At 42.8% G+C, this 16,994-nt stretch overlaps 1 protein-coding gene across 14 annotated transcripts in view; it reads right to left on the bottom strand.

Moving 5' to 3' along the window:
- DNAH8 (dynein axonemal heavy chain 8) overlaps positions 1 to 16,994 on the bottom strand; it is a 556,010-nt gene that overhangs the window by 477,767 nt on the left and 61,249 nt on the right. For all 14 annotated transcript variants that reach the window (XM_039529004.1, XM_039529011.1, XM_039529005.1 and 11 more), the window contains 2 exons: positions 12,105 to 12,281; positions 1,056 to 1,169 (listed from right to left, as the gene is read on the bottom strand). In XM_039529004.1, the coding sequence (XP_039384938.1) occupies positions 1,056 to 1,169; positions 12,105 to 12,281 (291 nt within the window). The remainder of the gene's footprint in view (positions 1 to 1,055; positions 1,170 to 12,104; positions 12,282 to 16,994) is intronic.

The following is a 16,994-nucleotide window of genomic DNA, read 5'->3' on the forward strand; positions in this document are numbered from 1 at the left end:
CCTGTGTGACCTCAGACAAGCTGGTTTCCAATCTGTACAATACAGATATTTCCCTACCTCACAGAGGTATTATGAGGTGCTCAAAGATGACAATAATGGAGACTGTACAAATACCTTAGCTGATGTATCCTCCCAACTGGAAAATAAAGGCAGAGAGGCAAAGCTGTGAATTTCAATAAAATTGCTTGGGTGTGAGAATCTTATTCATTGCCAGACTAACTGAGGGGACTGAATCAAACATGATGAATATATATATTTTTAGTAGCAGACTTGTGGATCTTCTAGAATCACTTGCTATTTCTTTTTTGTCCGTGTTAATTGAAATGAGTGTTTCAGACATGGAGGCTGTTTCTTCTTCTAAACACAGAACTGTGTTAGCTGCCTGTAAAGAGTTACTATGATTCACTAATCTGCAAAAGTAGAAAGAATTCTGGAATTCAAAAGGAACAAAAAAGGTACTTTTCAAATTATATTCTTCTGATGATTACATTGTATGTGCTCACATATGAGTTTTCCTCCTCCCTCTTAAATTATACCATCTTGGACCATTTTCTGCCCCTATCTTGCTACTCTTAGGCAGCCTTGCAACATTTGTTAACAAATTAACATATATTTCATGTATTAGAGAAACTGTGGTTTCTTGGATACAATTGTATGGTTATTGTTGGCACATGCTGAATTTTTAATGAAAGCCACTAAATTTAATTATATGACCTTTGTAGTTTACATAAATGTATTTTTTCCTGTTTTAGCTCCTTAAAAAAGTACTGTATATACAATTCCAAGAAAGACAAAATGGACCATCAAGATTGTTAATAAAATACAAATTTAAAAAATATAGGAATTTAAACTTAATTTCTATGCAAAAAGGTACAGTAATTAATATTTCATTGCATCTAGTCCAATAAAATGATGGTTTAAAAATATCAAGTTACACAAGAATTTAGAAAAATATATCCCACAAAGATTACTTCTATCCTAAAGTTTACTGTTTTTCTATGCATTCTATATGACTATTTAAACTGTGTACTGAGAATCACAAAAAGTATACTTACAAGATCATAGTTATAAAGCGGTTGACATACTTTTTCAAGTGTGTATAAATATCTCACATTATCTTTTGATTCATTTGCAGTGTCTGTGATTCTGGCATCCAACTCTCGCCACATCTAGAGGGAAAAATACTATGAAAACTTCATACGTATCAATATATTATTGCCAATATATAGATGTGCAGAATATACACATTTGTAAAAAATGGTTATCTACCTTTCCATAACTGTTGTTCTTCTAGATGTGTTGCACATGTCCATGCCATTGTAGGTGGGTGTGTGCCCTGTGCACAGAAGTTGGAGGTTTTTTCCCTCAGCAATACCTGTTGGAATGGCTCGAGTGCCCTCTGTTGCCGTGCACTATTGCGTGCTGGTAGAAGAGAGTGGAGCCACTCCTGTCCCCCTCAGTTCCTTTGTATCAGACAGACTCCGATACAGAGGGCAGGTTGGGTAGGTCATGGAAAGGACACATACAACACATCTCAAAGAACAACAGTTACGGAAAGGTGGGTAATTGTTTTTCTTCTTCAAGTGATTGCACGTCAATTCCACTGTAAGTGACTCACAAGCAAACACCCAGGGAGTTGGGTTCAGAGTCTATCTGAACAATTATTGCAAGACACCCCATCTGAAACTGGCATTGTCTCTGATGGGAATTGGCATAATGAGAAGTGAAAGTGATCACCAAGTCCCTGCTTTACAAATGTCTAGAACTGGCACTTGTTCCAGAAAAGCTGCAGAAGCTGCCCGAGCTCTAGTAGAATGTGCCAACACTGCAGCTGGCTGGATAGTATTAGCCAATTGGTAGCATAAGCGAATGCGCAAAGAGATCCAGGATGAGACTTTCTGAATGGAAACAGGAGGGCCCCTACCTCTCTCTGCAACTGCTATAACGAGTTATGTAGAGGATCTGTAGAGATTTAGCATGCTCCAGGCAGAAACTTAAAGCCCTTCTTACATCCAAGAAGTGAAGCTTTTCCTCATCTCTAAGTGTATGGGGTTTCAGAAAAAATGTGGGTACACAGATTGCTTGTTTAACACAAAATTTAGAGACTATTTTTGTAAGAAATGTCAGTTGAAGGCAGATATAAACTTTGTCTTTATGAAAAACTCTATATGGGGGTGTGACAGACCCAGACCAGTGGGGTACAGGAGTCTGGTAGAGGGCAAATATACTGGTCACTGGATGAGTAGTTTTCTGTTCCCTGAGTGACCAGACCAGGGGCTGCACTAGAATAATCAGGAACCTGCTAGAACCAATTAAGGCAGACAGGCTGATTAGATCACCTGCAGCCAATCAAGGCAGGCTAATCACGGCACCTGGGTTTAAAAAGGAGCTCACCCCAGTCAGGCGAGGAGAAGCCAGAGGAGAGGAAGTGCGTGTGAGCAGCTGGGAGCAAGAGGCACAAGGAGCTGAGAGTGAGAGGGTGTGTTGCTGGAGGACTAAGGAGTACAAGCGTTATCAGACACCAGGAGGAAGGTCCTGTGGTGAGGATAAAGAAGGTGTTTGGAGGAGGCCATGGGGAAGTAGCCCAGGGAGTTGTAGCTGTCATGCAGCTGTTACAAGAGGCACTATAGACAGCTGCAATCCACAGGGCCCTGGGCTGGAACCCAGAGTAGAGGGCGGGCCCGGGTTCCCCCCAAACCTCCCAACTCCTGATCAGACACAGGAGGAGTTGATCCAGACTGTGGGGAAGATCACTGAGGTGAGCAAATCTGCCAATAAGCGCAGGACACACCAAGGTAGAGGAGGAACTTTGTCACAACGGGTTCTGACACCAGAACTCTCCACTAACCCACCCTTCTGGCTGAGGTAATTGCCACCAGAAATGTAACCTTCACAGAGGAGAGAACAAGTTGCAAGGGGTTTGAAGGGAGGTACCATCAATTTTGTTAGGACTAAAATGAGATCCCAAGGGGGGATGGTGTCTCGTATCTGAAGGCACAGTTTGGCCATACCCTGTAAGAATCAGGTGATGCTGGAATTGGAGAAAAGGGATCTATTATCCACTCAGACGTGAAAGGCTGAAATAGCTGCCAGATGCACCCTGATTGAGTTAATAGCCAAACTCTTTTTTAGACCTGGAAGATAATCCAGTACGAGGTGCAAGATGCCTACTCTGGAGATGCATCTTTCCTACGAGATCAAATGGAGAAGCACTTCCACTTAGTGAGGTAAGTGTTTCTAGCTGAGAGTTTTCTGTTATTCAGAAGCACTTTTTGCACATCCTTCAAGCAGAACTTTTCAAAGGGTGTCAGCCATGAAGCATCCTCCAGAGACCTTGGAGGTTGGGATGGAGCAGATGCCCATGGTCACAGGAGATTATGTCTGGATCTAATGGGAAAGACAGAGGCTCAACTGACAAGGTTAGTAGGATCGAGTACAAGTGGTGAGGAACCACACTAGTGCTATAAGGATGTAGCTGGCATGGTTTCATTTTATTTTGAATAAGACTCTGGGCAGTAAAGGAATCAGAGGGAAGGCTTGCAGGAGGTAATTCTTCCAGGATAGGAGAAAAACATCTCTCAGTGAGCCTGGGCTAAGTCCTCCCCAGGAACAGAATTGATGGCATTTTCTTTTTGAAAACAGATCCACTTGGGGAGTCCCCCACAGCTGGAAGATGGACCTGGCCATGTCTGGTTCTAATGACCACTTGTATTGATTGGAGAAGGATCTGCTCAGCTGATGCACTAGTATGTTCTGTTTTCCTGGAAGATAAGAAGCTTTGAGATGAATTGAGTGGATTATACAAAAATCTCAGAGATGGATTGCATCCTGGAAGAGTTGCTCCTCCTTATTTGTTTATGTAAAACATGGTCACTGAATTATGTGTCAGAATTGATCGATTTTTTCCCACTATGTGGGAAAGGAAGGCCAAGCAGGCTAGACATAGCGCTTTTAGCTTCCTGACATTTATGTGAGAATCTAGACACCTACATGACCAAAAACCTTGCACCTGTAGGGACCCTATATGAGCTCCCCCACCCAGAGAAGACACATCTGTGACCAGCAGGAGGGTTTTCAGGATTTGTCTCGATTTTCTAGGAAACCCAGAGTATAGAATGTGGACAGGACAGTGGATAGGCTGCATAGGACTTGAGCCTCAGACCAACCTCTGATACACCAGTCCTCCAAGTACAGAAACACATGGACATCTAATTTTTGAAGACGGGCTGCCACCACCACCATGCACTTTGTTAATATCATAGGAGCAGCTGGCAGACTGAACGGGAGCACCGTGAACTGATAATGGCAACCATTCATCACTTAGGGAAACAGGAAGTAGCTGGAACCGAAGCCTGTTCCCCTGAGTGTTACCTAGCAGCTCTGTGTTCTTGGGGTACCAGGGCACAGTACACAGCCTGTCTGACTCATGAAAGCTCCCCCCCCCCGACCTCTGCTTGAACCAAAACCAATCAGAAGAAAGACTTACAAAAGCTATGAAAAGGCAGTGGGAGACATACCTAAACCCTTGGGATAAGGATGACAGAATTAAGGAAACTCCCCTAGCCTCATTTGCATCGAAGATGAAACAAGGAGGCATATCCATTAGTATTCAGAATGGAGAACAGAGATTCCAAGACAAGAACCACATGGAACTCTAGGACCAGAAAAGCAGGGAAGCACTGCATGATGGGGGATCTCTGCTCCAAATGTTAATGAACCCACGCCTGCACACACCCAGCTCAGTAGTTATCAGACCAATTCTAGTAATAAATCCTTTATTAGTATCCAAAATAGTGAAGCTCCCTAACTGCATTGTGAGCTCCCTCTAAGGAACACCACCCAAAGCCAGGAACGATCAGCTCCCATGTCTACAGTCCTCTGGTAACTTCTTGTCAAATTTTTTGATGCTCTCCCAAAGGGTGAAGTCATATCTACTCAGGTGTGTCTGCCAGTTTGCAATCCTGAGTTGCACACTTCCTGAAGAATAAAGCTTGCAACCAAACAGTTCCAGCCTAATAGGTTCATAGACTTTAAGGCCAGAAGGGACCATCATGATCATCTAATCACACCTCCTGCACATCGCAGGTCACAGAACTTCACCCAAGTACTCCTGTAATAGACCAATAACTTTTGGTTGAATTACTGAAATCCTCAAACCATGATTTAAAGACTTCAAGTTACAGAGAATCCATCATTTACTCTAGTTTAAGCCAGCAAGTGACCCGTCCCCCATGCTGCAGAGAAAGGCAAAAAACCTCACAATGCCTTTGCCCATGTGACCTGGGGAAAAATTCCTTCCTGACCCCAAATATAGCAACAGTTAGACCCTGAGCATATCAGCGAGACCCACCAGCCAGACACCTGGGAAAGAATTCTCTGTAGTAACTCAGAGCCCCACCCATCTGGTGTCCCATCTCCTACCATTGGAAATATTTGCTACTAGGAGTCACACATGGGCCACATGAAATCTCATCATACCATCCACTCCATAAACTTATCAAAATCAGTCTTGAAACCAATTAGGGTTTTTTGCCCCTAGTGCTCCCCTTGGGAGGCTATTTCAGAACTTGACTCCTCTGATGGTTAGAAAGACTCATAGAATTTCAAGCCCAAATTTGTTGATGGCCAATTCATATCCATCTGTTCTTGTGCCAACATTGTCCCTTAATTTGAGTAACTTCCCTCTCTTACTGGTATTTATCCTACTGATGTACTTACAGAAAGCAAACATGTCTCCCCTCAGCCTTTCTTTTGTTAGGATAAACAAGTCAAGCACCTTAAGTCTCCTCTCAGTTTGAATGCAGTTTGAATTCACCTTTCGTAAACGATGGAGACCAAAACTGCACACAGTATTCCAAATGAGTTTTCAACAGGGCCTTGTATAATGGTGGTAACACTTCCCTATTCCTAGGATTGTGTTAGCCTTTTTCATGGCTGCATCACATTGGCAGCTCATAGTCATCCTAAGATCAAGGAATTCACCTAGGTCTTTCTCCTTCTCTGTCGCTTCCAAATAATAAGTCCCCAGGTTATTGTTGTTAGTCCCTAAATCCATGAGCCTTGCACTTTGAATTATTAAATTTAATCCCACATCTATCACTCCCATTTTCAAGATCATCCAAATATTCTGATATGCTATTCCGATCCTCCTCCTTATTGGCAAAACCTCCCAACTTTGTGTCATCCACCAATTTTATTAACACACTCCCAATTTTACTCCCAAGGTAATCTGTGAAAATGTTTATTAAGACTGATCCCAAGACTGATCCCTGAACTCCATTAGTAACCATGCTCCAGCGTGACAGTTCACCTTGTAGTCTTGTGACCCCTTGTAGTCTTCCATTTAACCAGTCCCTTATCCACCTTTGCGTTCTCATATTAATCCCCATCTTCTCCAATTTAATAATTCCCCATGTGTAACTGTATCAAATGCTTTACTGAAATCCAGGCAGATTAGATCAACTGCCTTTCCTTTGTCTAAAAAAATCAGTTATCTTCTAAAGGAAAGAGATCAGATTGGTTGGGCACGATCTACCTTTTGTAAAACAATATTGTGTTTTATCCCAATAACCATTTACCTCTATGTCCTTAATTACTTTCTCTCTCTTTCAAAATTTGTTCCAAGATCTTGCATACAACAGAGGCCAGTAGTTTACCAGATCATTTTTTCTCTTTTCTTAAAGATAGGTACTATATTAATAATTCTCCAGTCATAGAGTACAACCCCAAATTTATGGATTCATTAAAAATCCTTGCTTTTGTCCTTGAAATTTAATGTACTAGCTCCTTTAATATTCTTGAATAGAGATTATCCAGGGTCCCCGATTTGGTCCCATTAAGCTGTTTGAGTTTGGCTTCCATCACAGATATGTTAATTTCTACTCTCATATCCTTGTTTCCATTAGCTCTCCTGCCACTAATCCTAAACTCCTCATTATCCTTATTAAAAACTGAGGAAAAGTATTCGTTTAGGTATTTGGCCATGCCTGGATTATCTTTGATCTCCAATCCATTCTCAGTGCCTAGCGGTCCCATTTTTTCTTTTCTTATTTTCTTTTCATTTCTATGGCTAAAAAACCTTTTACTATTGGTTTTAATTTCCTTTACGAGGTCCAACTATGCTTGGCTTTTGGCAGTTCTCACTTTTTCCTTACACTTTCTGACCTCCAAGAGGTAGCTTTCTTTGCTGATCCAACCCATCTTCCATTCCTTATAGGCTTTCTGCTTTCTCTTAATAACCTGTTTTAGATGCTTGTTCATCCAGTTTGGTTTGCAACCCTTCCCTATGCATTTTTCCTCTTACTTGAGATGCAGGATCCAGATAGTTTCTGCAACTTGACTTAAAGTAATTCCAAGCCTCCTCATACTCAGATCCTTGAACTCTTCAGTCCAGTCCACTTCCCTAACTAATTCCCTTAAATTATTTAAAGTTTGCCCTTTTGAAATCAAGGACTCTAGATGCAGAACTCTTTTTATTTATCCTTCCATTTAATTTAAACTGAATTAACTCGTGATCATTTGAACCAATGTTCCCCTCTACAACCAGTTATTCTATGAGGTGCTAACTACTTATCAATACTAAATCTAAAATGGCATCAACTCTTGTTGGTTCGGTGACTATCTGGTGAAGAAATCTGTCAGCTATCACATCCAGGAATATCTGGGCCCAATCATTTTTAATAGTACTTGTCCTTCAATCTATATCTGGGAAATTTAAGTCTCCCATAATCACACAATTCCTGGTAGTATTTATTTCATCAAAATATTAAAAAGATCTCTATCCATAGCCAAATTGGATGATAGGGGTCTGTAGCAGACCCCAAACACTATTCTAGTGGAGCCTCTGTTACCTTTCTTCCCCAAAGTGATGTTGGTCCAAACAGATTCCATTTTGCCCTTCCATCACTTCTAATTTCTTTACACTCTACTTCATCATTAATATACAATGCTACTCCTCTACCTTTAGCTTGATTTCTGTCTTTCCTGAACAGCACATACCCTTTAATACTTGTACTTCAGTTATGACTACTATTCCACCACTATTCCCAGTAATGTTATCCCTCTAATATCTGGTTTCATTTCCTACACCAGTAGCTCTAGTTCCTCGATTCTGTTACCCAGGCTCCTTGCAGTAGTATACAGACATCTGCTTGTTTCTTCTTGGCTTCACCCAGATTCCTTGCCCAATTAGGTACAGCCATTTTACTGCCAGCATCACCTATCTGGCTGTTTGTGTCATTGGTATTGGCACTATTTTTCATCTTGATTTCCATTTTCCTACCCTCTGTTGTTCCTTTCTCCATTGCTGTCTCCTCTTTTACTTGATTTTCTTTCCACTCAATGTTAGAATACGGTGTGACAATTACATGAGCATCTCCCACTTGTCTATCCCAAATTCCTAGTTTAAAAGTTCTTTTAATTAGTTTAAAAAAAATAAAATATGCAGACATACTTATTTCATAGAACTGGAAGGGGCCTTGAAAGGTCATTGAGTCCAGACTGCTGTCTTCACTAGCAGGACCAAGTACTGATTTTCCCCCAGATCCTTAAGTGGCCCCCTCAAGGATTGAACTCACAACCCTGGGTTTAGCAGGCTAATGCTCAAACCACTGAGCTATCCCTCCCCCAACCTGTGTGCTAGAAGTCTATTTCCTTCTCTATTCAGGTGGAGGCCGTCACATGAGAACAGTCCTCTGTCCACAAATGCCTCCCAATGGTCAAACATTCCAAAGCCCTCTTTATAGCACCATTGACTGAGCCATCTGTTGATCATCATAATCCTATCTCACCTTCACTCTCCTCCTCTAGGGACAGGTAGAATTCCATTGAAGATCACCAGAGCCTCCATTTCTTTAAGCATCTTCCCCAGCCAGGAATAGTCTCCCTTGATGCATTCCAGCAAGAATATAGCACTATCACTTGTTCCCACATGAAGGACAATCAGTGGATTCTTTCCTGCCTCTGCTAGAGATCCTCTTCAGCCTCAGGTCCACATCCTGCATCTTAGCTCCTGGCAGACAATACATCCTCCTGTAGTTCTCTGGATTGGCTATGGTGACAGGCATGTCTGTTCTTATTAGGGAGTTCCCAGTGATGTAGACCTGCCCCTTGCTGTTGCTGGTACAATTCTCCACCCTTTGTCCTTCTGTTCTTTCTGGATGTAAATCCTCTTGTCTTTGGTTTTCACTTGCAATCTTCTGCGAGTTATCCTCTAACTTCCTGGGTTCTAAACTCTGGGTACCTCATTTACTCTTCTCCTCTTCCTGTAGGACTAGCTGCTCTTCTTCCTTGTCCTCCCACCTTCTGTTACTGCCTGCTGAGCCCTTCATTTTCCAACTCAGCAAACCTGTTCCTCTGCTCTATTTCTCCTTCACTAGCTGGTCCTTTCCTCTGTCGTCTTCTTGTAGTCACATGCTTCTACTGGCCACTTTCCTCATCCAGAAGTCTACCTTCACAGTTCTTCAGTCCAGGGTGCATCTGCAAGATTTGAGTTTTCCCTTCAGCCTTCTCTCTCCTTCCCTCCATTATCTGTTCAAATCCCCTTCAAAACTCAACCATCATTTCTACTTGCATCTCCAAACCTCGGACCATCTCTTCCATCAGATCTATCAGGCAGTACCTTCATACAAAGCATCTTTCAGATACCCACTCTAGGATAATGTACATCCCGCCATTTCCACAACCAGCCATCTTCATTGTCTCTTCCATTTCTTGGGTCACTACCACTGCTGTCTCTGTAGCCATCACAGCCTTCCCTCCTAAGCTCCCATTAAGGAAAAACAAACCACACATACACAAAACAAAAACAGAATACCACACACTGCCCCCCCCACCACCAAACTCTTACAAACTCCCACTCAAACTCCCCTGTTTTCAGGTCTGTTTGCTGGCATCTGTGCCTCCTCCCTGAGTCTTTGCTTTTTGGTATGGAAGCTTGTTGTCCCTGTCTTTCCCGCTCATTGGCAGCTACCATCACAAAAGAAACCAAAGGGAGAGAGGTAATAGTAAAAATATTCATAACTTTTAGAAGAGACAAAGTACCTCCTATTGGCTCATTTTGTTGTGGGGGACAGGGAGGAGGATGTCTGTCAAAAAGCCTTGACTAGTTCCATGATGGCTTCACTAGTTGGTAGAGCCTCGCCAGCCAGGATTGCCAACACCAGGATGTCTACCAACTTGTGAGAGCTCTCAGACAACTCTTCTGCCTGAAATTCAAGTACAGAGGCCATTGTTTTAAAAACCTCAATGGGCTCTGTAGTCCTCCAGTGAGTAACTTCATGGCTCTATAGCCTCATCTGGTGATGAAGACAAGGATATTCAATTGATATCTGAGGTGGTGGCTGAGGCTGCCCAAGTGAGTTCTGGCTGCTCGGTACTAGTCTTGGTACTGGATATCAGAGAAGGGTGATCTTGATGCCTGGAACTGGTCTCAGCACTAGATACTGGGGAATGGTTCTCTTGTTGCTGGTGTCTCTGGTTCACTCTCCATGACGGCATCCAAGAAGGTTGAAAGGAGGACCTGGCTGGAGGGGGAATGCCCCAATGGTCACCAAAATGGCCACTGACGGTAAGCTGAGGGCCATTGCTGGAGTTGCTGCACAGCCCATGCTCCCAACAAATCTGATGGGGGGATGTGCCATCTCCCAGACAATAGAGAGGACCTCACCTCTAGATCCGAGGAGGAGGATGCCTTTGACAGAGGAGGGGCCAATCCCAATGGAACTGGTGAGAGATAGCACAAGCCCAGGGATGGCGGTAGCAGGGAAATCACAGGAGGCTTCCCTATGGACAAGACAGGCCTCTGCGGAGGTTTGGATGGCAGTACTGCAGGATCTCGGAGTGGCGAGGTATGAGCAACAAATGCAGGCTTTCCGCTGCCATTGATACTAGTACCAAGAGGCTAAGCAAATCTTTTGCAGTTGCACATGCCTCTGATGTTGGTGGGACTGGCACTGTCTCTTGGCTCTACAAATGTCCTTCGGGGGACAGACTCAACAGACCTGGAACGAGCTCCAGAGGCTGCAATCCCACCTTGAGAGATGATGAGTGTTCTAGGGATGGCCTCTCTCCCAAATGCTTTGTGGAGTGTCTGCCTCTGTCTTACTTCGATACTGACACAGAAGTGGAACCTGAGGAAGGTCTGAGTTTTTTCTTCAGTATCAGGCAATGGGACCAAAGAGCCAGAGATATCACCAGCGGCGCACCCCGTAAAAAAGTAGATGTTGTTGGTGTCTTTCCCCATGTGATGATGCCAATGGGGGTCAAAGTACTGCTTCCATATGCAAACACTTAAGTCTCGCCACCCTATCTTTTTCTGATCGAGGCTTGAAACCTTTACAAATGTGACATTTGTCACTGATGTGAGATTCTCTGAAACATTTCAGGCAGGTTGGGTGCAGGTTGTTGACCGGCATAGGCTTTGTGCAGGTCTGGCAGGACTTAAACCCCAGGAAGTGAGGCATTATTCCGGTATTGGTGTCAATACCCCAAAGGAGAAAAAAGGTCAAAAGAGACCAAAAATGGACATCTAGCCCTAAAACTATGTAAAATTGACTAAAACTAACCATAACTACTAACTTACAAATATATACAAAGAAGAATGAGGGAAGTGCTTGACTTAAGTCTGGAATTGTTCCAACAACTGTTACTGGCAGTAGGAAGGAACTGAGAGGGAGGAAGGCAGCTCCGCTCTCTTATACCAGCATGCAGTGGCATGTGGCAAAAGCAGGCACTCAAGCCATCCCAATGGGTACCTTTGAGGGGGGGAAATCTCTGACATCTGTGCACAGGGAGCACACATGCCTACAGTAGATTTGACATATGCAATCACTCAAACTTGATGATATTCAGAAAAAACAATGTCAAGGCAGGTCCTGAAATTATTTTGAGTTAGCTTCTGTAATTGTAATTTATTTCTACATCCCCTAATATCCCATGCTATTTCTCTCCATATACTATGTACTGTACCTCCTCCCCTATATTTTCCTCTTCCTTCGCCCACTTCTCCTCACAAAGACCCTCTCAATACCATAAAGTAAAATAAATATTGCAAGTCTAGCTTAAAGCAATCAAATGAGTTTTTAAAAGAACAAAATAAGAATTACCTTTAATAGTTTGGAATGTCCAACATTTAGAACATTTATGACAGCTTTGCAACTTGGTCCTTTGATCTGCTCAATAATAAAATTGAATTTAGCAGACATACGTTTCCAGTGTTCTAGTTCAGTCAATGGCCCTGAATCGTCAGCTTCTTTTCTCATCTGCTCACTCTCAATAAGAACCTGCAATCAATAAAATAACTTTAAATATAAAACAAAGTTTGTATCACTAGTTTAGATATTTCTTATTCTATGTAAAGAAATGTTGCTAATCCTACAGTAACTATGTTTTTTCAAGATGTATTGTCCCCACAGATTCCACTCTTGGTGTGTATGCACCCCATGAACATGAGACTCGATTGTTTAGAATGGCAGCTTCCACTGGAGGTAGAGGGATTCTACCACACCTACAGTGGAGCACACATAAGGACACTACTTGAAGAACTTCTCCACCTCATGCTGTTAGATCCATTTTGAAAATCAGGTGAAGCCCCTGCAAGTTGCTGGTGGGCATTTCGGCAGCAATCTCTGAACTGCCAAATGCCCCTCTCTTGGAGGGGGATGCTGACATGCCAGCTGTGACACAGTTGAAACTGCTCATACCTGTTGTGTTAGCTGTAGATTCCCCCTATACAAACCAGTGCTTCTAGAGCAGAGTTACAAGCACAGATTGATGCAATCTCATTATCATCCAGACCTGGTATGACCAGCAGTGGGTTCAGAACTTTCATATTAAGAAGCAGATGTTCCTGGAGGTTTGTGAAAAGTTTACATCAACCATCCTGCACCAAGACACCCACCTTCATGAGGGAGTCCATGCTGGTCCAGAAGCAGGTCACTATAGCCATCTAGAAGCTGGCTACCCCAGACTGCTACATGTCTGTGGCTAACCAGTTTGAAGTTAGCAAATCAACTGTGGGGATTGTTGTGGCAGAAGTTTGTGAGTTGATCAGGATTATAATATATCCAAAGGTGGGGGCTTCACAAATGGTTCTGAAATAATTGTTGGCTTTGAGAGAATGAGCTTCCCAAACAGCACCAGAGCCACTAATGAGACTAACGTGCCTATAATTTGGCCTCTGCAAGATGCGCATGAGTATATAAACCACAAAGGGTTCTACTCCATTGTTAAGCAAGCCCTGGTCAACCACAGAGCAGAATCGTGGACACTAATGTGAGATGCACTGGCAGGGTGCTCTATAGATCAGGGCTTTATGTTTAAGGACAAGCTAGGACATTATTTCCACTGAATGGCATTGTTATAAATGGAGCTACTGTCCCCACTGTTATTCTAAGGCACCCTGCTTAATTCATGTTGCCATGACTTATGAAACTGTATCCTGATTTCAGAAGAGCTGGCAAAGATGTTCAATTACACACTTAGTAGCTGTAGGATGGTGGTGAAACGTGCATTTGGCAGATTGAAATCCCATAGGTGCTGCCTTTAAAACCATTTGGATGCCAGTGTTGCCACTGCAGTCTGCACAATGTCTGCGAGGACAAGGGGGAATCTTTTAATCAGAAATGGACCCAGGACACTGCTGGATTTCTGAACTGGTACACAGAGCCAGATAATGCACCTCTCATGACTGGTGCTAGATCCACAAGCACAACAAAAATCAGGGATGTTTTGTGCTCCCACATAATGGATTTGCATGGTCCAATGCATGAGGGGGAATGAAATGGTATTTGAGGTTGTGCTGCGGATGGGTGTATGGCAGATATGGGATTTTTTTTTCAATGTATTGGTATTACATATTATGAATTTTGTAAACACTTCCATGAAATGTATGGAGATATGTATTTTATCAATACTGGCAAAGTATTGCAACTCAAAGTTTATAGATTGCTGTGATCAAACTTTGTAAATTTTTATTATGAAATTTATTGAGAATGTACATGTGACGTCACTCATTACAATCTGTGCCACTTTTAAATTACACGTAATAAAACTTGCTATTGTAGCCTTGTGTGCTTTATTTTATATAGATATTTACATATCACTGTAAGATCCAGAAAGGCAGATTGGCTATTAACAACACATACAAACAACAAGCAAATGGTGCCAAAACAGTGAAAGGTGCATGCTCTGAAATGACATGTCCAGCTATTCCTGGGTCTCCCCTGCCCTCTGTTCTCCTTGGCATTTCTCGTGAGTTTTTCATATGTGGACTGCAACTGGACAGGATGAATTCACAAGGTACATTTCTCTGTTCTATGTGCTACTGTGTTCATTGCCTGTGACATGGTCCAGCACCCCCTGAATTGAGGAAAGGCCGCATAGTCTGCAGGACACAATAGCATTGAAGGGACTCAAAGTGTGGGGCTGTAGCTGAAGGTGTCGGTGGGGCCTGCAGTCTGATAGTTGTGAGCACAAGTAACTGTTCAAAGAGCTCCTTCTGCTGTGCTGTCTTTCTTCCTAAACCTGCAGTCATGCTCCATGAATCTCTCCACGAATCTCATGCTGTGCAGTTTCCGTCTCTCTTTCCACCCTCCTTGCATCCTCATCTTTTTGATACTCCATTTGGTCCTTCTGGAATTCAGTCTGCTGATTTATTTTATCTAGAAGCTCTCCCATCCATTCATCTCAGACTCACTCTCCCTCCATGCCTGCAGTAGGTGAGTCCACTCCTCCAGGCTCCCTGTGTTTGTGTGTTTAGTGCCATGTGTTTGCCCTGCCAAGGTGGAAGAGCCTTGAAAGGAAAAATATCATGATAAAAAATTACATTTCCACTCTATAAAATACTGCTTTAATTCTAAGTCAAAAGATGATACTTTTTATCAGTGAGCTTTGTTTCATTCATACAAAAAACATTGGCCATTTCAGACATGCTTTGGAGCAGCACTGAAAACCATCACACACCATGGTAAGACAGAGAGATAAAATTCAGTTGAAATCTACATTTCTACATCCCCTTCATTTACTCTAGGGAGGAGGATGACTTATAAGTGGTCTAGTCACTAGTTATGATTTTTCAATCTTTCAGGCAGGGCAAACTCTAGAGAATACTATCATTCTGGGGGTCCCTAAGTGGAAGAATGAACTACTGCTCCAGGCCAGTGAAAGACAGCCATCCACGTATGCTATGGAGATATTTAGGTGTCTAGTGACAGCCAATCTCATCTTGGAATGGAGGGGGCTTATGAGTTACAGGGGTGGCTTAATAAGCAATGGATGAAAATGTGTGGTAAAAATCAACAAGATGCTGATTCAGCATGGAGACACAGTACAGCCTCCTTACAAGCACCTTGTGTCCAGGCACAAACGTGACTGGTTGGCATGGGGACTCCTAACACAGACAGACAGCAACCCTCCTTGTAATTTGGATGCATATTTTAAAGCCAGCTATGGACCAAATATACACAGTATGGTTTTGTTTGGACTCATAACACCCAAGGTTTTTTTTGAAACTCAGTTTCAAGGCAGTCCAGGACAGTGCAGGTGTGGCTGATTTATAAGGCGTGCTGTATCACACGGGCGAGGTATGTGAGGCTATTAATTGTGGCGCCTAACCCATACTTAATCAGCGAGTGTAGCTGAAGCCTGGCCTGACCTGAGCAATTAAAACGTGGAAGGAGGCCTCATTGCTTGGAAGACAGATTTAGGCAAACAGATCACTAGGCTGAAATAAATAGGTCAGTAGGCTAAAAAGACAGAATGTCTGAGCCAGCTAAGATAACAGGGTGAACATCCAGCAAACCATTTACTAACAGTGGACAAGATAAATTAGGAATGTATTCACAAGGAAAAGAGTAAGTCAAGTGTGGACAATGTCTGGACAGAGCATGCTGTACAGGTACTGGTTGCTGCAAAGTAATCAAGACAATCCATAAACATGTGATACAGTGTACAGTAAATACAATGTAATGTATAAATGTATATAAAAGGAAGAGGTTTTCTATGCAATGTTGAATGTGTGGCACATCTTACATCCACCCATGCTTAGGTCTGATCAACTGAGCATAGGAACCTGAGTAACGAAATCTGGAGTCTGAGTTTTTGGGATCCCAGAGAACTGGATGAAGTGTTCTCCAAAAAGTGGACAAGGTTTCTGGATAAGACAAGTGGAAAAGATCTTGGAAGGAATCCCAACAGTGAGGAACTAGTAAAAATGTTATGATAACTGCTTAACCTTTTCCTTTCTGGGTTGTCCATTTTGACTCCTACATGGTGTCAGAGGGAAGGGAGGTACTAGTGAATGTCATAGGTTTTACACTGACCAGAAGCACACAAAAACCACAGCTTGTATTAATACTTCATAGGGCCATAAGCCATAAATCATTCCCATTCATATATTAATAAAAACAAACATGGTGGCAGAAACTTACCAGGCTCTTTCTCTGATGCCTGTTCTGAAGTTACCTGCTCCCCAGCTGTAGCTGTCGCAGCAGCATAGCTTCAACTGTTAGCAGCCTCAGCATCAGGGTCACTTCTTGCCCTTCCTCCAGTGATTAGCTCTTCTCCAGCAATGCCTGTGATCAAGGGCAGGGGAGCTATAAGAGTGCCATCTCTGTTCAGCAGATTGTCATGCAACAGTGTGGGCTCAGTGCTCACCACAGTTCCCAGAACCCAGCTGAATTCCTCATAAAAGAGGTAGGAAGACAGGGAGTTCTCAGAGGTGCCATTAGTATCCTTAACTTTGCAGCAGTCTACATTCAGCCGCTTCATTCGCTTTCTGCATTGTTCTGCTGTCCAGTTGATCCTCAACATCTCCAGATACTTGGATATAGCTTTGAAGACATAATCCTTTCTTATGTTCTTGCTGACATCAAATGTCTTGCTCACCTTCCACCAGAGGTTAACCAGAAACCAGCTGTGTCCCTCTGGTCACCTAGCAGCATGCTTCATCTTTGTGCTGGTCATAGTTAATATATGTTAGGGTTGACTGTGTTTCC

This window comes from Mauremys reevesii, linkage group 3 (assembly GCF_016161935.1).
Source record: "Mauremys reevesii isolate NIE-2019 linkage group 3, ASM1616193v1, whole genome shotgun sequence".
NCBI lineage: Eukaryota > Metazoa > Chordata > Testudines > Geoemydidae > Mauremys > Mauremys reevesii.